Source organism: Nicotiana attenuata, unplaced genomic scaffold (genome assembly GCF_001879085.1).
Source record: "Nicotiana attenuata strain UT unplaced genomic scaffold, NIATTr2, whole genome shotgun sequence".
NCBI lineage: Eukaryota > Viridiplantae > Streptophyta > Magnoliopsida > Solanales > Solanaceae > Nicotiana > Nicotiana attenuata.
In genome coordinates this window covers 185,791-206,825 of record NW_017671865.1, presented here as the reverse complement: position 1 = coordinate 206,825, position 21,035 = coordinate 185,791, and the positions used below count along the sequence as shown (strand labels likewise).

At 39.6% G+C, this 21,035-nt stretch overlaps 1 protein-coding gene across 1 annotated transcript; it reads right to left on the bottom strand.

Annotated features, from left to right (window-relative positions):
• Positions 1–17,103: 17,103 nt before the first annotated feature.
• On the bottom strand, positions 17,104–19,212 carry LOC109210616. The gene is made up of 5 exons (XM_019374063.1): positions 18,969–19,212; positions 18,764–18,892; positions 18,049–18,689; positions 17,312–17,969; positions 17,104–17,240 (listed from the first exon to the last, which is right to left on the bottom strand). Exons 1-5 carry the CDS (start codon positions 19,210–19,212, stop codon positions 17,104–17,106), a joined length of 1,809 nt encoding a protein of 602 aa, XP_019229608.1.
• Between the last annotated feature and the right edge of the window lie 1,823 nt (positions 19,213–21,035).

Genomic DNA, 21,035 nt, shown 5'->3' with positions numbered 1-21,035 from the left:
TTGAAAATAGAGAAACCACAAAAATTTAGCAATTTTTAAGAAATGAAGTGTTGGTTAACGTCTCCGATTTATGGTTTTTATTTTCATTTTGTTTCTCTAATAATATTAACTGAGTCAATTTGTATACACATCGACTATTTTACTGAATACTTGTTATTTTTCGCTAAATTAAGTTTTTTTTTTAAAATATGTCTTTTGGTGTTTTTAGAGTTTTCCTTTCCTTTTTATCTTCTTAACCTCACCCAATCCAGGGAATCAACGTTGTCCTTATGTAGACGGAGTGCAGGGAATAATTATGAATTTTTTTCAGTTTTAGTTTGCTCCAGAAATTATTTATATTCGGTAGCTTAATTATATACAAAAAATATACAGTCAAACCTCTTTATAACAACGTCATTTGTTCCGAATTTCTTTTGGTTGTTATCGCGAGGTGTTGTTATATAGAACATATATTATAATATAGCCTGAAAATTGGTTCCATAAAAAACTTGACTTTCATAGTGAATGGTTGTTATATAGCGATGCTGTTATAGAGAGGTCTGACTGTACATTGTTTTGGCTATTATAATAAGAGCGGCTATACAATGTCATTTACACAATATTTATAATAGTGATCCAAGCCACTAATGCTAATAATTAATACAAATTGTACAAATAAATATATATTTTATGATCTTCCGTACAAATTACGGAATGAAGATACTCGAGAGAAGGTGGGTGTGGCCCCCATGGAGGACAAGATGCGGGAAGCAAGACTCAGATGGTTCGGGCACATTCAGAGGAGGAGCACCGATGCACCGGTGAGAAGGTGTGAGCGACTGGCTGTGGTGGGCACGAGGAGAGGTAGAGGGAGACCTAAGAAGTATTGGGGAGAGGTGATCGGACAGGACATGACGCGTCTTAGGATTACTGAGGACATGGCCCTTGACAGGGAATTGTGGAGGTCGAGCATTAAAGTTGTAGGTTAGAGGAAGTTGTGGATATTTTTACAAGCGCACCAGAGTGAGACTAGCCAGTTAGGAGTTAATCTTAGGATGCTACTGATCAGCTACTGATGTAGGGATTCATCTGTTGGATATTAGTATACCTCCCATCTTTTTCGTATTTCCATTATTTCTTATATTGCTGTTATTTGTTATTTTATGTTATGTTATGTATTTTATGTTATTTTAGTACTAATATATCGTCTCTTGTTGCTGTCTTGAGCCGAGGGTCTCCTGGAAACAGTCTCCCTGCCCCTCGGGGTAGGGGTAAGGTCTGCGTACATATTACCCTCCCCAGACCCCACTTGTGAGATTACACTGGGTTGTTGTTGTTGTTGTTGTTGTTCCGTACAAATTACACTTTATGATAAGGATTCAAAATTTTCAACGACTGAAGACAACTAACAAACGAACTGTCTACTCAGCAATGCGATTTCTTCTCGTCACATCATATATATTAGATTAATAGATATTACATAGTAAAGTACATTAAAAATTAATGCACTGTTATGCATGGATTTATTATTATCTATCTATATTATTATAAAAGCATGAATACAATATTGGTTTACAAAAATAACCTTATAATATTGAGCATAATAACTCATAATAAAAGGACATAACCGGAATTCTAGATATTAGTCTTATAATTTTATTAGTTTTAGGACATAATACTACCTTTAGGAATTTTATTAGTATAATTACTTTCCGGCTGTCTAATTCATATAAAATTGAACAAGTAAATATCTTTAGTCATGTAATCCTATTACTTTAGGATATACTTCTTACAAATTTCTATTACTAATTTAATTTGAAAACGTATTGTAATGTCCTATTTCCAATTTAATTTAAGAATGTATTATATTGTCCAAATCCATTTAGAAATAAGGAGAGCCTATATAATTATAAAAGTATAAATATAATATTATTATACCAAAATAACCCTAAAATATTAAACGGAAGAACTCAGGAAAGGGCATAACTGCAATAACTTATTTTGCACTAAAATAATTTTTTTGCTAATTTTTAATATTTAACATTTTAAAATTAATAAAAAATTTCTATTAAATTCTTATTAAAAGTATGTAGGAAGATTTGATAAAATCAATTTCATCAAAATCCTCCGTATTGGTAATATATTACCACTCCATGGATTGCATATAAAGAGTTGAAATTAAGAAAAAAAAATGCCCCCATGATAATATATTTTTATATTATATTTGAATTATTTTCCTACTCAAAAAAATATTTTTTTAATCAATTTTTCCTATAATATTAAAAAATACTCAATTATTAAATAACAACTAAGAAAATATTTAAGAATATAAATGTGTGAGAAAGAGAAAAAAATAATAGTAGGTAAGAGTCAATACCACTAATGATTCTACAGATATAAAGATCTAAAAGTGAAATGTCATATCTTTTACTCTTTGAAAATAAATTTATGGTGTATAAATTATAATTAAAATTAAATATTCAAAACAAGAGATGAACTAATATTAAGATCTAAATCAACATAGAATAGATTATTTTTTATGTTAAAATCATATAATTAAATATTTTATTTAATTATTTAGCAAGAGAATCCAATTCAATTATTTTTTAAATTCATCATACGAGTAAAATTGTTATTCAAGTTAAAAAAAAATCTTAGGGTACATAAATTTATTCCATAAAAAGAGCGTTAGAACACAAAGTGAAAAGGTTAATATGTTATTAAGATGCTATACAAGTGTGTGAGGAAGCACAACCAAAGCTAAATCCTAAACAAGAACAAGCTTTCAAGACTATATTATAAAGAGTCGACTCTGCTATAATGTAATTATTCTTTGTAGATGCCTCTGGCGGAATCGAAATATATTTTTATGTCACGCATTATTTACAAATATCATATCAAGAGGCATGACATTGTTAGCAATAATAGCAAGCGGGTACCAACAACGATTTTATTGTGAGGCCATCCACTTTAGATTTGATATACCTCTTCAAATAACTTAAATAATCATCTTAAATATATCAAAGCAGAGCAATTGTGCTAAATTTATAAGGAAAACAAAATTGATAATATGGGATGAAGCACTTATGGATAAGTGTCAAACGACGTTCTAGAGATATATTGGATAGTAATGTTTGGTGACAAATTAATGATTTTGGAGGTAATTTATGTCAAGTACTACCAGTAGTTCCAAAATTGACAAAAGCAGAGATTGCAAAAGCTAGCTTGCCAAAGTTATACTTCTAGCCTCAAATGAAAAAGATTCAACTGACAAGAAATATCAAGTAAGAAACGATCCAATATTCAATGTCTTCTTGCTTCGTGTCAGAAACGAATAAGAGCATCCGATAAAAGATGATTTGGTTCTTCCTGAACACTTAACTATCAAGCTCAATGGTAATAGTAGTGCTTTTAATAAGAGAAATATTTCTATCATTAGATTAAAACGCATTTTGTGCAAATCACATGATAGAATTAAAAAGATATCTTAGCTAGAAGAAATGAATATGTTGATCAACTAAATTAAAGGTTGAATTGCAAAATTTTAATAGATAAGTTAGTGTCACCGTATATATAATAGACTAAGTTGATCTTCAATTTTATATAGGTTGATTTTGAAGAAAAACATGCTCATCATGCTACTGAAAAACTTAAATACGCCGAATAGCTTATGTAATAGCACACATATGGCATATAAAAGTTTTGACAACACCGCCACACATGAAAAAATTATGATACGGGTCGATGTGCTTCTAAATATATTCTTGTTCCCGAATTCAACTTTCGTCTTCCGAAACTAAGGAACATCCTTTTAAATTTATGTGAAAATAATTTTTAGTATGTTTATGTTTTGCATATATAATAAATAAAACACAAGGACAAACATCCTAAATATTAGACTATATTTACCACAATATATTTTCTTGCACGAACAACTGTATGTTGCATTTTCAAGAGGGATATCAAGATCGACAACAAGAGTTCTGGTTAAGGCAGAACAACCAAAGGATTAGGAGAAAACATACACAAAAAACTATTGTCCACAAAGAAGTGTTCTTTAAGATACCATCACATTAAATACTTTTAAACTATAATATATAATTATCTAACTAACACGACAAAATTGATCATTTGTGTAAGTTTTGATGATGTCCTTTATTTTAAATTCATGTATTATACTAATGTAATAATATTTTTGGCACTTAGATGATCGTTGTATTATTATACATAAAATTTCTCTTATTAATTAAATTTTATTGTTCCTTCATATGAATAAATATTTATATCATCATGTGCACGTTGCACGTTCATAGATACTAGTATAAATAAAAGGCCAAAGGAAACTTGCAAGGCATATCTTTCCCTATATATATCATATATGATTGCCTTAACCTCAAGAAACTTAAAGTTGTTGGCCGATTAAGCAAGAAAAATTAAACTACCACTCTCTGTTTTAACTAAAATTAAATTTATAAGATCATATTGATTGGGCTCGAAGTTTAAATTTTTTTTTTTAGGCGTTTGGACATAAGAATTGTAAAATTCCAAAAAATGGCGAAAAAATTTTTCAAGTGAAAATGGTATTTGAAATTTAGAGTTGTGTTTGGACATAAATTTCAGTTTGGGTTGTTTTTGAAGTTTTGTGAGTGATTTGAGTGAAAATTTTGAAAAACAGCCTTTTGTAGTTTTTCAAATTTTCGAAAATTTGAAAAATGCATCTTCTAGTGAAATTTGGAAATTTTATGAACAAACGTTGATTTCGAAAAAAAGTGAATTTTTTTTGGAAAAAAAGGAAATTTTTTTTATGTCCAAACAGGCGACATTTGTGGTCTAAAACATTTGGAAGGGGAGCCTTGGAGCAACAGAAAATTATCTCCGTGTGATTTATAGGTCACGAGCAGTAGTGGCGAAGCCAGAAATTTTTCCAAGGGTGTTCAGACATGAAAGAATTAAACAAATTTTCCGACAAAGGATGTTTAATATATGTTATATACATCTATCATCAATATTCTACTTATATATACAATGTAATTTTTCGTAATACTTCGACGAAGGGTTAGCAAAAGGGGGATTCGCCCCTGGTAACAGGATCGAGATGTGGAAGCAACCACTAATACTTGCATTAGGGCCTTGCAGTATGACCCTTACAGAGAAACTAAGTGAACATTGAATGCCTTGTGCATCGGGTTGTCCTTGTGGTCTATACGCATGTCATAATATTTAAGTGGTTAAAAATATATGTCATAAGGAGAAAAAAGAGAGAAGTAATTCAAAGTTAATTATTTTTATGTAACGATTCGACCGGTCGTTTTGAGCTCTAGCGCGTCGTTCAGTGGTTTGAGGCCAGGAGCAGCTTCACTTCAGATATTATGACTTGTAGGCATGGTCGGAATTGAATTTCGGGAAGTTCGGGATTGATTTGGAAAGAAAATTCTCATTTCGAAAGCTTTAGGATGACAGAATTGACTAAGATTGGATTTTTGAGTAAACGACCTCGAAAATAGGATTTGAATGTTCCAGAATGTTCGCATAATGATTTGGGACTTGGGCGTATGTTCGGATCGGGTTCTGGATGACCTGAGAGCGTTTCAGCGCCTATTGTATAAGTTAGCATTTTGGAAGAATTTCATAAGTTCGGGTTGAAGTGCATTTCAGTATTATCGATGTTCGTTTTGGATTCCGAATCTGGGAATAGCTCTGTATGGTGATTCTGGTATTGGGAGCGCAAATCGGAAGTGGATTTGGAGGTCCGTAGGTCATTTTGGAGTCATTTGGCGAAAGTTAGAAATTTGAAGGTTTTTGAGAAGTTTGACCGGAAGTGGACTTTTTGATATCGGGGTCGGATTTCGATTCTGGAAGTTGGAGTAGGTCCGTAATGTCAAATATGACTTGTGTGCAAAATTTGAGGTCAATCGAACGTGATTTGATAGGTTTCGTCATCGAATGAAGAAGTTTGAAATTCTAAGGTTCATTAAGCTCGAATTGGGGGGCGATTCATGGTTTTACCATTGTATGATGTGATTTGAGGCCTCGAGCAGGTCTGCATTATGTTGTGGGACTGGTTGGTGTGATTGGACGGGGTTCCGGGGGCCTCGGGTGGATGTCGGGTGGTTAACGGATCGAATTGGAGTTGGGAGGAAGAGCTGAAGCCTGCTATCATCTGATGTAACCGCACCTGCGAGGTCTTGGCCACAGGTGCGGAGCTGCAGAAGCGGCCAACGAGCGCAGATGTGGTTGACAAGGAAGAAGGCTGGGACCGCAGATGCAGTCATCCTGCCATAGAAGCAGGACAACACCCGCGGAAGGAGAAGCGCAGAAGCGGAATGAGGGGGCCTGGTGAAGGACCACAGATGCGATAGTGGGGCCGCACCTGCGGAACCGCAGAAGCGGTCAAGTGACCGCAGGTGCGGAAAGGCTGGAGGCAATGTGTTCTTTTGAAAACAGGATTTGGCCCATTTTCCTTCATTTTTCTCTTGGTTTGGGCGATTCTTGGAGGGTTTCAAGAGGGGGTTTTCATCATCAACGGAAAGGTAAATCATCCCCACCTATTATGAGTTAAATACATTGATTATGTATAGTTTTAACATGGAAAATGGTAGAAATTTGGGATTTTGAAGAAAAACCTAGAAATTGGTATTCTTTGATTTTGACCACGATTTTGGGCATGGAATTGAAAATAAATTATATATTTGAGTTCGTGAGGGTATGGGTAAAGTTTATCTTCGAAAAATTTCTGGATCCGAGTACGTGAGCCCGAGGGTGATTTTTATCGACTTTTCGATCGGGGTTAGAAATTGTTATAAATTGGATTATTATGAGTAATTGAGCATATATTAATGGGTTTGCATAATTATTGGCTAGTTTTGGAGCGTTATGCATCGATTTGAGTCTTCGGAAGGGTGTGGAATGCCGGTTATGGAACTTCGGGGCGAGGCGAGTCTCCTTTCTAACCTTGTAAGATGGAATTGTCCCCATAGGTGAATTAACTGGTTATGTGCTTCTATTTGTGGAGGCTACGTATGCACGAGGTGACGAAAGTCCGTGCGTAGCTACTATTATGCTTAAGTCCGGGTAGTCTAGGACCCAAGAGCAGGCTTTACTTGTAATATTTGAAATCTTGTTGTAAATTAAAAATGCTTAAATAATATTGAACTTGGTTAATAAACTTCTAAAAAGCTAAACAACATTTTTCTTGACTATTAAAAGAGAAATTGCCTTTTCTTGGATAATTGTTCCTTGATGAATTCTTGATTGACTGCTTGAATGTGTGTGTCTATTGTGGAACGGGCCGAACGCCTCGGTGAATTAAATAGATGCATCTATGGTTCGCGCCATTCGATCCTCTGGCAACGCACAGTTTAAATATTATTGGATCGGGCCATACGACCTCGGCATGATTTGCGCATGCTTATGTTGCTTGCCTTGAAATTCAGATATGTTGATATTTGTTCTAGCTGACCTGAGATAAATGTATAAATGATGAAAATAAATTTGGAAATTTCCTATAAACGAAAGAACGATTTACTTGCCTCAACCTATTGAGTTACAACCATTTTTATGAAAATCCTCGATTTACTATATTATTGGTATATTATTATTGGACCACTAGTAAGCGTCGAATGCGACCTCTCGTCTCTACTTCTTCGAGATTAGATGGGATACTTACTGAGTACACGTTGTTTTTGTACTCATGTTACACTTGATGTGCATTTTTGTTGCACAGGCACATGTACCTCTAGTGGCATAATAGGCGTAGCAGCATGGATGATACAGAGACTTAGGTGAGCTGCATCTCTCGAGGCGACCCGCAACCAGCATAATCTCTTTCAGTGTATTGTATTTACTTTCTGTCCAAATTTGTACTCCGGATAGTTATTGTACTTCATTTGATTTCCTAGTGATTGCTCATGCACTTGTGACACCGGGTTCTGGGATAATTTCGGGATTATTCAGTAAATAAATTTTGTAAAGACATCATTATGTATTTAATGAAGTTTATTATTTAACGTTTAATGTATAAAAGAAATAATTTCAAGAAATATTAAAATGAGAGATTAATTGATTACTTAATATTGATTTGCCTGACCGAGGTGTCCGGCGCCATCGCGATCCTGAATTTTGGGTCGTGACATTTTAAATATATAAAAGTACATTTTTTATGAAACAGATTAATAAGAAAAGAATACTGCGTAAAATGAAATAGAGGAAATAATAATTAAACTCAGCCAATCCACTAGACCTTGCCACGACACAAATTAGGCCAATCATCTTTATTCTTTAACAAAGAAAAGGAAAAAATAATATTGAAGCCTCAGCCACGTCTGTTTGATTAATCCTTGTATATAATTATCATAAAACTCTCTACTAAAGACAAATTAAATACAGACGTATGCAAAAAGTGAAGCAAAAGCATCTTAATTTTTGTACTTAATGACCAAAAAAATATTGTACTTCAACTAGTTTGTTTTATATATCATCTTTATCCTTTAATATTCGGAGACATTTTTTTTTATATATGACGGCTTCTATTTAAGACGGCTTCTCAATCCAACCAAAAGGTCGGAATTTTATAATTCTTATTTATTACTCGAAATAAGTTAGGTAACATACGTTAGGATTCGGCAATCAACAAAAGCGGATCTAAAATTTATATTTTATGAATTTTTTTAAAGTTTGTAATATCAAATTTATTATATTTTTTGAATTATAAATTTTATTATAATTTTTAATAATTTTTTTACAAAAAATTTATATATCTTATTGAAAATATTAAATTCAGATGAACTCGATGGAACGAGAATGCATCCGCGTTTGGCAATCAGCAGTTACTCTATGCATACGACAAGGCACACAAAACAGAAAAAAGATTAAGTAAAAAAAAGAAACATGTTACATCAACATACGCATTTTTCTTATCCGTTAACGAATAAACTATTAATTAATTAGTAAAGTGCAAAAAGTGAAGAGAAAACTAGTAATTAAAGTTTAAATGAAGACAAACTAGTATAATCATTAGATAGTGCTTTTCCTTTTTGTTTCTCATCCGTGTTCGTACTCACATTGGAGTCCGATTATATCAGTATTTGTGACGAGAAAACGCTCTCTAATAAAAACAATGTATACAGTCAAAATCATAGGCCTCCGACTTATAGGTTCAAGGGTCCATCCTAGACCCAAGTCCGGGCAAGGCCGAGTTCGAGCCAGGTGGACCATATTCGAGCTCGAAGACAGAGTGCAATGCTCGAGAGATAGGAGTACGAGGAGTGCTAGGGCTGAGTACGCCCTAACCCCGAAATAGTACCTTTATGGATTTACAACAGAATGAGCTAGATTCCTGCCACGTCCCCAAAATTATAGCGCAAATTCCGGAGTAGGATCGTACAATTCCGTACTAGGCGGTTAGACAGCTGTATGAGGAATATTCCCTACTGTAAATAGAAATATTCCATATTTAGGATTCCCCTATTACATAAAGGAGACCCCAATCATTTGTAACATTATCTAATCATTGAGAAAAGAATATACTCTCTGATTTTTGCCTACTGTTCATCAGAATTATCCCTTTGCTTTACTGTTCTTACTTTACTTTTCTAGCTTGATTATTCTTATTGCTCTAAACCACCTAGAGGTCACTGCTGCTGAGTTATATTGGTTTGATTTACTTATTTCTTTCATTTCTACTTCATGTTTCTTGATTATTAATTGGTATTGAATCTAATCACGTATCTTTAAAACCACAAATCAAATTTAATTGTTAGTCGTATTTTCGAGGTAAACAGTTTGGCGCCCACCGTGGGGCTAAAGATAATAGTGATTGTTTCTTTACTGATTCTTGTTACACACGATTATTTTTACACTTTTTCTTGCAAGAATCAAATTTTTGATTCTTAGGCTGGAACATGTCTAGCTCACAAAATGCACTTGTTCATGACAACGAAGGTCTTGGTGAAAACAACAATGTACGGGTCAGTGTACCACCGCTAAACCCTGAGGAAGTTCCAAACATGGAACCAGTTGACGTTAGTTCTCATATTGCTCTAAACGCGGATTTAGGCACAGACCCCGGAGGCAGTGTACGCAGGGAAGCCCGACCTGGTGGCCAAGGAACACAAGGCGTAGGAGATGGGGGAGTCAACCTCCAAGTGATATTCGAAATGTTGCAGGCTCAGCAAATCGCCATCGCTCAACTTCAAAGTCAAAATAAGACTCCGAGTGTAGCTGAACATGAAAACTATCGACGTGCTGAGCCAACACCAGAAAGGTCAAATGAAAGCGGCTCGGGGACTTACCCCACGATTATGAAGATGCTAGAAGATAACGAGGGCACCTCTAGTTTTGAAAGGATTAGATGCCAAAAAATTCATACAAAAACCCTTCCCTCAAAGTGCGGCCCCGATGCCTATTCCTAAGAAGTTTCGCATGCCCGATATACCCAAATATAACGGAAAAATCGACCCCAACAAACATATTACTTCGTACACTTGCGGAATCAAAGTAAATGATTTGAATGACGATGAGATCGAATCAGTCTTGTTGAAAAAGTTTGGAGAAACACTGTCGAAAGGAGCTATGATCTGGTATCACAACTTAGCTCCTAACTCTATTGACTCTTTCGCTATGTTAGCAGATGCATTTGTGAAAGCACACGCCGGGGCCATAAAGGTGGCCACGAGAAAATCGGACGTCTTCAAAATAAAACAAAGGAACAACGAGATGTTAAGGGAGTTCGTGTCCAGGTTTCAGATGGAAAGAATGGAATTACCACCAGTCTCCGATGACTAGGCAGTACAAGCCTTTATGCAGGGTTTGAATGAAAGGAGCTCGACTGCATCTCGACAATTAAAGCAGAACTTGATTGAGTATCCAGCTGTGACGTGGTCAGATGTGCACATCCGTTATCAATCAAAAATCAGGGTCGAGGATGATCAGTTGGGAGCCCCCTCAGGTTCGGTTCATCCTAACAGGTTCGCGGCCAAGCCCCCAAGGGATACGAACAGGGAATCAAGATGAACAGGGAATGGTATCAACCGTATGTCGATCGAAGGAACAACGGTTCAGGTCGGAATGCTCCTCGGAACGATCGGAGAGACGATCGAGGTCAAAGTTCTCGGGGACTCGTGAGTAAAAGCGGATTCAATAAGCATACCGATCCCACAGAGGCACCTCGATTATCGGAGTACAACTTCAGCGTAGATGCATCAGGGATTGTGTTAGCTATTGGAAGAATCAAAGACACCAAGTGGCCCGGGCCTATACAGACCGATTCCTCTCAAAGGAACCCGAACTTGATGTGCAAATATCATGGCACACATGGTCATAGAAAAGAAGATTGTAGGCAGCTAAGGGAAGAAGTGGCTCAGTTGTTCAACGAGGGCCGCCTTCGAGAATTCCTAAGTGATCGGGCTAAGAATCACTTCAGGGAGAGAGATGCAAGGAAAAATGAGCAAGAGGAACCACAACATGCAATCCACATGATCATTGGCGGAGTCGATGTCCCTCAACGTCCTGTATTCAAGCGCAGCAAAGTATCAATCACAAGAGAAAAACGGACTCGGAGCTATGTGCCCGAGGACGCCTTATCATTCTATGACGAGGAAGCAGAAGGCATATCTCAGCCTCACAACAACGCCTTGGTAATCTCTATCCTTTTAAATAAAATTCAAGTTAAACGTGTTTTAGTGGATCCAGGTAGCTCAGCAAACATATCAGATAAAGGGTCGTAGAACAACTCGGCCTACAAGATCAAATTGTACCTGCATCCCGGGTCCTAAATGACTTCAACATGGCAAGCGAAACAACAAAGGGAGAGATCATCTTGCCAGTAAATGTAGCCGGGACCATACAAGACACTAGATTCCATGTCATCGAAGGTGACATGAGATATAACGCACTCCTTGAGAGCCATGGATACACAGCATGAGGGTAGTACCTTCAACTCTTCACCAAATGATGAAGTTCCCGATAGAGGAACGAGTGAAAAGGGTCTATGGAGAGCAACATGCTGCAAAAGAGATGTTTGCAGTCGAGGAAGTGGTGCCAATACCAGAGCCCTCGGCCTCAGAGAAATCGGGCACCAAAGGTAAGCAGGCTGCTAAATAGTAATCACAGCCCCCAGCCTCGATGGAGTCAGAACAACAGGTAATCGAAGATGAAGAAGAGGATCTCCTTACTCCTCGAACCTTCGTCGTTCCCGAAGAGTCCGATGCAACCAAGTCAACTGTGGAGGAACTGGAGCAGGTCATACTTATCGAATACTTGCCCGAGAGAAAGGTATACCTGTGAACGGGATTACCCCCGAACTCAGGAAAAAACTCATTCAATTTCTTATTGATAATATGGATTGTGTTGCTTGGTCCCATTTAGATATGACAAGAATTCCACCGGAAATCACCACGCATCGGCTAGGCATTGATCCCAGGTTCAAACCGGTAAAGCAAAAGAGGAGGCCTCAGTCCAAGGTAAAACATGCCTTCATAAAAGACGAGGTAACCAAACTTCTTAAAATAGGATCCATTCGGGAGGTAAAGTACCCCGAGTGGCTAGCCAACGTAGTTGTAGTTCCTAAAAAGGGAAATAATCTTAGAATGTGTGTAGATTATAAGGACTTGAAAAAAGCATGTCTGAAAGATTCTTTCCCATTGCCAAACATCGATCGAATGATCGATGCCACGGCTGGCCACGAGATCTTGACTTTTCTCGACGCCTACTCCGGGTACAATCGAATTTAGATGAACCTGGAGGACCAGGAAAAGACTTCATTTATTACTAAATTTGAAACTTATTGTTACAGCGTAGTGCCCTTCGGGGTTAAAAATGCAGGAGCTACATACCAACGCCTAGTTAACAAAATGTTCGAAGAACAAATAGGTAAAACAATGGAAGTCTATATTGATGATATGTTGGTTAAGTCCCTGCGCGCAGAGGACCATTTAGTTCATTTGCAGGAAACATTTGCAATTTTGAGGAAATACAACATGAAGCATAACCTGGAGAAATGTGCCTTCGGAGTTGGCTCGGGTAAGTACCTCGGCTTCATGGTGTCCAATCGGGGTATCAAAATCAACCCTGATAAGATCAAGGCTATCGAGGATATCACGATCGTAGATAGTGTGAAGGCCGTGCAAAGGCTAACAAGGCGAATAGCTGCTTTGGGTCGATTCATTTCAAAGTCGTCAGACCGAAGTCACCATTTCTTTTCCTTGCTAAAAAAGAAAAAGGATTTTGCATGGACCCCGAAATGCCAACGAGCCCTGGAGGAACTAAAGCGATACTTATCGAACCCGCCTTTGCTTCATACCTCGAAGGCAGACGAAAAACTTTACCTATATTTGGCAGTGTCGGAGATAGCAGTAAGTGGGGTACTAGGTTTATTACGTGAGCCGAACTCTAGGAGATGCTGAAACAAGGTACCCTCACTTAGAAAAATTAGCACTTGCATGAATAAGCGTATCTCAAAAGCTAAAACCATACTTTCAATGTCATCCTATATGTGTATTAACCACTTACCCTCTTCGAAATGTTTTTCATAAGCCCGAGCTATCGGGCCGATTGGCCAAATGGGTCGTTGAACTTAGCGGGTACGATATCGAATATCAACCTCGAACGGCCATCAAGTCTCAAATCTTAGCTGACTTCGTAGCCGATTTCACGCTGGCCCTCGTACCCGAAGTGGAGAAAGAACTCCTGCTGAGTTCGGGTACATCATCGGGCGTATGGACCCTTTTCACAGACGGTGCCTCGAATGTGAAGGGGTCCGGGCTCGGCATTGTCTTGAAGTACCATTAGACAATCTATTAAAACTTCTAGAACTAACAATGAGGCCGAATATGAGGCCATGAATGCAGGTCTCGAGCTAGCTAAAAGCTTGGGAGCAGAGGTCATCGAGGCCAAGTGGGATTCTCTATTGGTGGTAAACCAAGTAAATGAAAGTTTCGAGGTTCGAGAGGATAGAATGCAGTGACACTTGGATAAGCTACATGTAACTTTGCACCGCTTCAAGGAGTGAACTCTGGATCATGTGCCTCGAGAATAAAATAGCGAGGCTGATGCACTTGCTAATCTGGGATCCTCGGTCGAAGAAGATGACATCCTCCCGGGGACTGTAGTCGAATTATCAAGGTCTGTGGTTGAAGAGGTTCATGCCGGAATAAATTCAACAAGTTTAACGTGGGACTGGAGGAATAAGTATATCGACTATCTAAGGAACGACTCCCGTCGGACCATAAAGAATCAAGGGCCATACGAACCAAAACTGATAGGTTTGCATTAGATAAAGATGGAACATTATACAGAAGAACGTTCGATGGGCCGGTATGTTTTGGGACCGGGGGACACCGATTATGTTCTTCGAGAGATCACGAAGGCACTTGTGGGAATCACTCCGGCGCCGAGTCTTTGGTTCGCAAAATCATCAGAGCAGGTTACTACTGGGATAGCATGGAAAAAGATACAAAAGAATTTGTCAAAAAATATGATAAGTGTCAACAATTCACACCAATGATCCATCAGCCCAGAGAACAACTCCATTTGGCCTTATCCCCGTGGCCTTTTGATGAAATGGGGAATGGATATAGTCGGCCCTCTGCCAACGGCCCTAGGTAAAGCTAAGTTTATTTTATTTATGACTGATTAATTTTACAAGTGGGTGGAAGCACAGGCCTTCGAGAAGGTCCGAAAAAAAGAAGTTATTAACTTCATCTGGGACCACATCATATGCCGGTTCGGGATACCCGCCGAGATTGTGTGTGACAATGGAAAGCAATTCATCGGCAACAAGGTGACGGAGTTCCTCGAAGCACACAAAATAAAGAGGATCCTATCAACACCATACCACCCAACTGGAAATGGACAGGCCGAGTCAACAAACAAAACTATCATTCAAAACCTAAAGAAAAGGTTGGACGATGCGAAGGGAAAATGGAGAGAAGTTCTACCCGAGGTCCTATGGGCATATCGAACAACATCAAAATCAAGCACGGGGGATACTCCGTTCTCTTTAATTTATGGCTCCGAGGCCCTCATCCCTGTCGAAGTCGGAGAGCCCAGTGCCAGGTTTCGACATGCATCGGAAGAATTAAATCACGAAGCCATGAATGCTATCCTCTAGCTTCTAGATGAAAAACGAGAAGCAGCACTTGTTTGGATGGCCGCACAAAAATAAAGGATCGAAAGATACTACAATAGAAGGACCAACCTCCGACACTTCGGAATCAGAGACTTAGTTCTACGGAAAGTTACCCTCAATACTCGAGACCCAATTGAAGGGAAGCCAGCACTTGTTTGGATGGCCGCACAAAAACAAAGGATCGAAAGATACTACAATAGAAGGACCAACCTCCGACACTTCAGAATCGGAGACTTAGTTCTACGAAATGTTACCCTCAATACTTGAGACCCAAATGAAGAGAAGCTAGGCCCGAATTGGGAAGGACCGTACCGAGTCCTCGGAGTTGTCGGCAAAGGGTCCTACAAACTTGGCACGATGGAAGGTGAACAACTAACAAACAATTGGAACGTATCATTACTCAAACGGTATTACTACTAAGGTATGACTTTATCCTTTTGTCTATTTGAGTTTAAAACTAACTCATTGCAGATCCTCGATCGAAGCTATCGAAGACACTCTTTCTGTACGAAGGCCTTAGGTTTTAACGCATGCGTTGCACTCTTTTTTCCTTAGATCGGATTTTGTCCCAAATGGGTTTTACCGGCAAGGTTTTTAACAAGGCAACAACTATATGCTACCTAAGGTGGACTCAACAGTATCCAAGGCTTCTTTTCAATCAACCTCGAATACTGGAGGCATCACCCTCGGAGGTCATATTTTTGAGGAAAATACTTCACCCCTAAGAGGACCTCGATAGGAAAATTTTGTAATGGGCCAAACGGTCAGATGAACCGTGTCCGTATAGAATAGTCGAGCCTCGACGGCAACATGTACGCATGTATCAATTATTTGAAGAAGCTTCCTATTTATATCAAAAACACTTTATGCCTCAAAGAAGTCTACTATTATACGAGCTCTACACTTATAACCTTACGGGAAACGACTCAAGGGCCAAAGCACGAATGTAACCCCCAAAATACTTGGGGACTGTCATCGATAGTCAACTCGCCCGAGCCATCTAAAACTCGGACTCATAAGACATCAAAGAGGCATTCCCCCGAAAAAAGGCCAAGGCCAATATACTCGGGGACTAACTTTTTGAACAAGTTCGAAAAGTTATCGGGAAACAAGTCTAAGAGACACACCCGAAGGCTACGGCCAAATTAAAGGCTAACCCTATTAAAAGGCTACGGCCATATAAAAGGCTACTACCATACTAAAGACTACGGCCATAAAAAAAGGCTACGGCCGAAATAATGCGCCTCGGAGACGTCCGACCTCCGCCATAAATTAAAGGCCTTCAAACACTTTGAAAAACCCAGTTAAATCAGGCTACCCTCAGCAAAAGCAAAAGGGCTTCGATAAAGTCAGCCCCTGAATAAACTAAAGGCTTCGATAACATCAGCCTTCGAAAAACCTCAAGAGGTATTCGGTTATGTTTACACAAACAAACTATTAATAAGGTTCCGATCCATCGAACCTCTGAAAAACCCAATGGGTACAAAAAACAAATGCTAAGGCATGATTAAAATTTTCATTAAGTCTTTAGCCGAAAAGAGGGAAAAATTATATAACCACTCTAGAGGCCGAATCGGCCCAAAGAGCCTAAGGGCCACCTTAAGAGCCTCAGGGCCAACTTAAAGAGCCTAAGGGCCGATATATATAAGAGCCTAAGGGCCAACTTCGAAAGGCTTAAGGGCCAACACATATAGTTCGAGACCCCGTTCTCACTCAACTCGGACTCAAGAGTCCCGATATCCCGAGCTCGCATCGAATTGATTTAAACTTAGCTCGAGGATTACTATATTTATCAATAAAAACCTAAGGGTTTATTATGTTCCGAATCCAAACCAATACTCAGACTAATCATTCGGGTTATACAATCAAACAAAAGGAAATTCAACACAAGTTGAGGATAGAGCAAAGAGATTCTTTATATTCACAAAGGATGTTTTACAAAGGTATATTTACAACGCCCATGAGGGGTCCCTACACAAAAAGGAAAAAGAGAACCTATTCTATTTTGGGATTACGTCCTCGGAAGCAGCTTCCTCGGGAATCGCACCCTCGGAGGTCATATTTTTGAGAGCCTCCTCCTCCTCGGGAACACCTTCCTCACCTTCCCCGCCCTCGCCACTCACAACATCTTCGTCATCTGAAGAGACGAGAAACCTGGCATCGGTTTCCTATGCCTTTGCTTCGGCCATCTCCTTAGAGAGGTCGAACCTGGGGCGTGGATTTCTTCGAGAGTCTCCCTCTGGGCTTGCCACTTGGACAAATCATTGATCCGTCTTCCCTGGTCGGAGGCCTCCCTTAGATCCGCTTGAATAGCTGCGGCATCTCTTAAGTACACGACTATGGTCTTATCAGCAGTGGCCCTCGTCTTCTCAACTTCAGCCTTAGCTTGTGCAGCTTCAGCCTGGGCTCCAGCAAGCTCCGTATCTAACTCCTCGATTTTCCTAGCCCGGGCCAGACCTTTCGCTTTAATACCTCGGAGTTGAGTTTCGGCCGGGGTCAGTTGGACTGTAACAACTTCCTTATCGGCAGCAAGCTGATCCATGTTCTTTTTCCACCTATGCCAATCGGCCTTAACTTGATCAACTTCGCCCCGGAGCTGCCCAATCATCTCCAACTTTTGCTGTTGCTGAGATAGTGAAGTGTTAGCCTCCAAAGTAGGGCCAAGAAGACCGTACCCTGTTAATATCATAGTTACCTGCTTATCTAGCTCGGCCTCGTTTTTCTGAGCTTTGGCCAATTCAGCCCGGAGGTCCCTAAGCTCTTCTTCCCTTTGGTTACAGAGGAGCCTCAGGGCCTTTTCTTTGCCAGAGACTTTCCTGAGCTCGGCTTCACATTGGCTCAGCTCGGCTCTAAACTTGATGATGGCCTATACATGAAGTGAAAATATGTCATTCAAAGAAAAGGAAAAAAAAGAAAAATTTACAGCGATTAAAGTTAATATTTACCTGAGAAAGGAGACGTTGAGACTCTTCAAAGATGGTAGCTGCATCATTAAGGTCGATGGTATCCTCAATCCCAGCATAACAATCATGAAAGGGGTCTTCCTCGAGGACCTTGCTCAGATCGAGCATACGCAAAGCGTTAGCATCTTCGATTGCCTCCTCGAAATAAGATGGTAGAGAAAGGGAGTGACCTGTTGTCATGGCCCCGAGATCTTCACTCAGGGCGTTCTGATTGGATTCGAGGGTTCCCGCACTCTCCCCTTCGGGTATAATTGTTGAAGGCGGAGGAAAGATCTCAATCTCCGGGAGCACGGGAGCCTTGCCCAAATCTTTCTTAGGGGTTCCCTCATCACGGGGTGTGGTCTCTAGTTCGGGGGGCTTGGCGGCCTCGATTGGTCTCCTAGTTCGAGGTACGAGCGCTGATTCTCCACCATCGTTCTCTTCATCCTCCGGGTATTGGACGGCCGAATCCGGGTCCACACGAGTGAGTTTTCTCCTCGGCTTTCGGGCAGGCACCACCTTGTCTTGAGAGTCTTCGGGCTTCGAAGCCCTCTTCCTTTTATTGTCCTTCCCCGATTTTGAAATCGAGGGCGCAGTCTTTTCCCCTGGCGGAGCCGGCCTCATTTCAGACACGTCTCCGATGCCTGCACAAGTAAACGTGAATAAGTTGACGCCACCAGCAAATGAAAAATATCTGAAACTTTGGAAGAGGATTTACCATGATGTTTGGCCTCCCACTTGCCCCTAGATAATTCACGCCATTTGCGCTCGTCGTAGGATGAGGTGGTAGCTAATTTTCGGACCCAATCCTCGAGGTCGGGGACCGCATGAGGTGCCCAGGCAGTGGCTACAGAAAGGGTGAAGGCATTGTGAGACATAAAAGTGGAATATGAATAAATACAGGGAAAAAGAGCTCCACTTACGATTAAAGTTCCATCTCTCCGGGAACGGCATTTTATCCCTGGGGATGACGTCCGAAGTCCTTACTCTGACGAACCGGCTCATCCAGTCTCGATCTTTGGTTTCGTCATTACTGGCAAAGAAGGCTTTCGTTGTTCGATGTTGCAGCTTGATAAGCCCTCGAAATAGCTGGGGACGATACAATCGACCCAGGTGGTTGAGGGTGAATTCCAACCCCTTGGCCTTCTCGGAAAAGTAGTGCAGCATGATCACGCTGCGCCAAAAGGAGGGGTGAATCTGGCCAAGGGTGACTTCGTATGTTTTGCAGAAGTCGATCACCACCGGATCGAGGGGATCTAGTGTGAAGAGGTAAGTGTAAACACTTAAAAACCCCTCCACGTGGGTAGTAATGCTTTACTCGGGGCTCGGGATCTGAACCAAGACCTCGTCGCCCCAGCCATAGTCCCTCTTCATGGCTACGAGGTTTTTCTCCGATATCAGACTAATATATCTATATGCATGCTCGCATCGGACCCAGGACATCAGGGGGATTTTCTATACCGAGATCCTTCTTAATTATGCAAGGGCCGGGGCTGATTTCTTCAAGAGTCGACGACACCACCGGTTTGGCCGGCTGAGAGGTAGAAGAAGTCGACGCTTTATCTTTTTTGGGGACCGTTTTGGAAGTTTTAGCCATGATCTTAGGCTAAAGAATGCAGACTGTGTCGGAATGTGGTATTTTTACAAGAACCAAGCGTTTTTCGGCTCTTAAAGAGGCGGTGGAAACAGACGATCAGAGAAAGAGATGAAGAAGGAAAAGATGTAATGAAAGAGTAAAGTTCTGCACTCAAAGGAATAGCCTCATATTTATAGAAAGGCGATGACGGTTCGGCGTCGCTAGTGGCCGACCAGTACTGGCGTGCATTCAATGATTTGGGGAAGTGGACCGTCGGGACGTTTCAGTCGCTTTGAGCGCCTACGTCACGGAAATGACGTCATTACTAAAGACTTCGGGAAAAACAAGGATCAAATCGTTTCTTATCATCTTACTCTAAGAAACACGGGGACTATCTGTATACGGCCAAAATCATATGCCTCCGATTTATAGGTTCGAGGGTCCATCCTAGGCCCAAGTCCGGGCAAGGTCGAGTTCGAGCCCGGTGGACCAGATTCGAGCTCGAAGACAGAGTGCAATGCTCGAGAGATAAGAGTACGAGGAGTGCCAGGGCTGAGTACGCTTGACCCCGAAATAGTACCGTTATGGATTTACAACGGAATGAGCTAGATTCCTGCCACGTCCCCAAAATCATGGCGCAAATCCCGGAGTAGGATCGTACAATTCCGTACTAGGCGGTTAGACAACTGTATCAGGAATATTCCCTACTGTAAATAGAAATATTCCATATTTAGGATTCCCCTATTATATAAAAGGGACCCCAATCATTTGTAACATCATCTAATCATTGAGAAAAAAATATACTCTCTGCTTTTTGCCTACTGTTCATCAGAATTATCCCTTTGCTTTACTGTTCTTACTTTACTTTTCTAGCTTGATTATTCTTATTGCTCTAAACCACCTCGAGGTCACTAAGCTCGAGGTCACTGCTGCTGAGTTATATTGGTTTGATTTACTTATTTCTTTCATTTCTACTTCATATTTCTTGATTATTAATTGGTATTGAATCTAATCACGTATCTTTAAAAACACAAATCAAATTTAATTGTTACTCGTATTTTCGAGATAAACAAACAACTTCACATCTAAAGCTCGAACTCAATACCTATAATCAAGGATGAAAGAATACTTATTTTTAAGCTTTGAGTCCCTTTATTTGGTAAGTATAAGGTATGGAAATGATTGGGTAGTTTTGCGTTTCAACGACAAAGTCTATATTGGTACCGGCAGATCTCTACCACTTGGCATAAACATCTCGAAGATAGCGGCATAAATATATATATATATTATATATATTATTATATATATATATATATATATATATATATATATATATATATAAAAGTTATTATATTTTTTTTAAATATTTAAATTTGAATCCACAATCTTAAAAGTTGTCTCTATATGAACCCAT

Bases quoted from the DNA above. Each gene is read 5' to 3' on its own strand.
- LOC109210616 (XM_019374063.1), bottom strand. From the start codon at position 19,212: ATGCTGCACTACTTTTCCGAGAAGGCCAAGGGGTTGGAATTCACCCTC. The intron at 18,893-18,968 runs GTAAGTGGAGCT...CCCTTTCTGTAG, and splicing joins GGAGAGATGGAACTTTAATC to CCACTGCCTGGGCACCTCAT. The intron at 17,241-17,311 runs GTTCGACCTCTC...TCGTCTCTTCAG, and splicing joins CGAAGAAATCCACGCCCCAG to ATGACGAAGATGTTGTGAGT.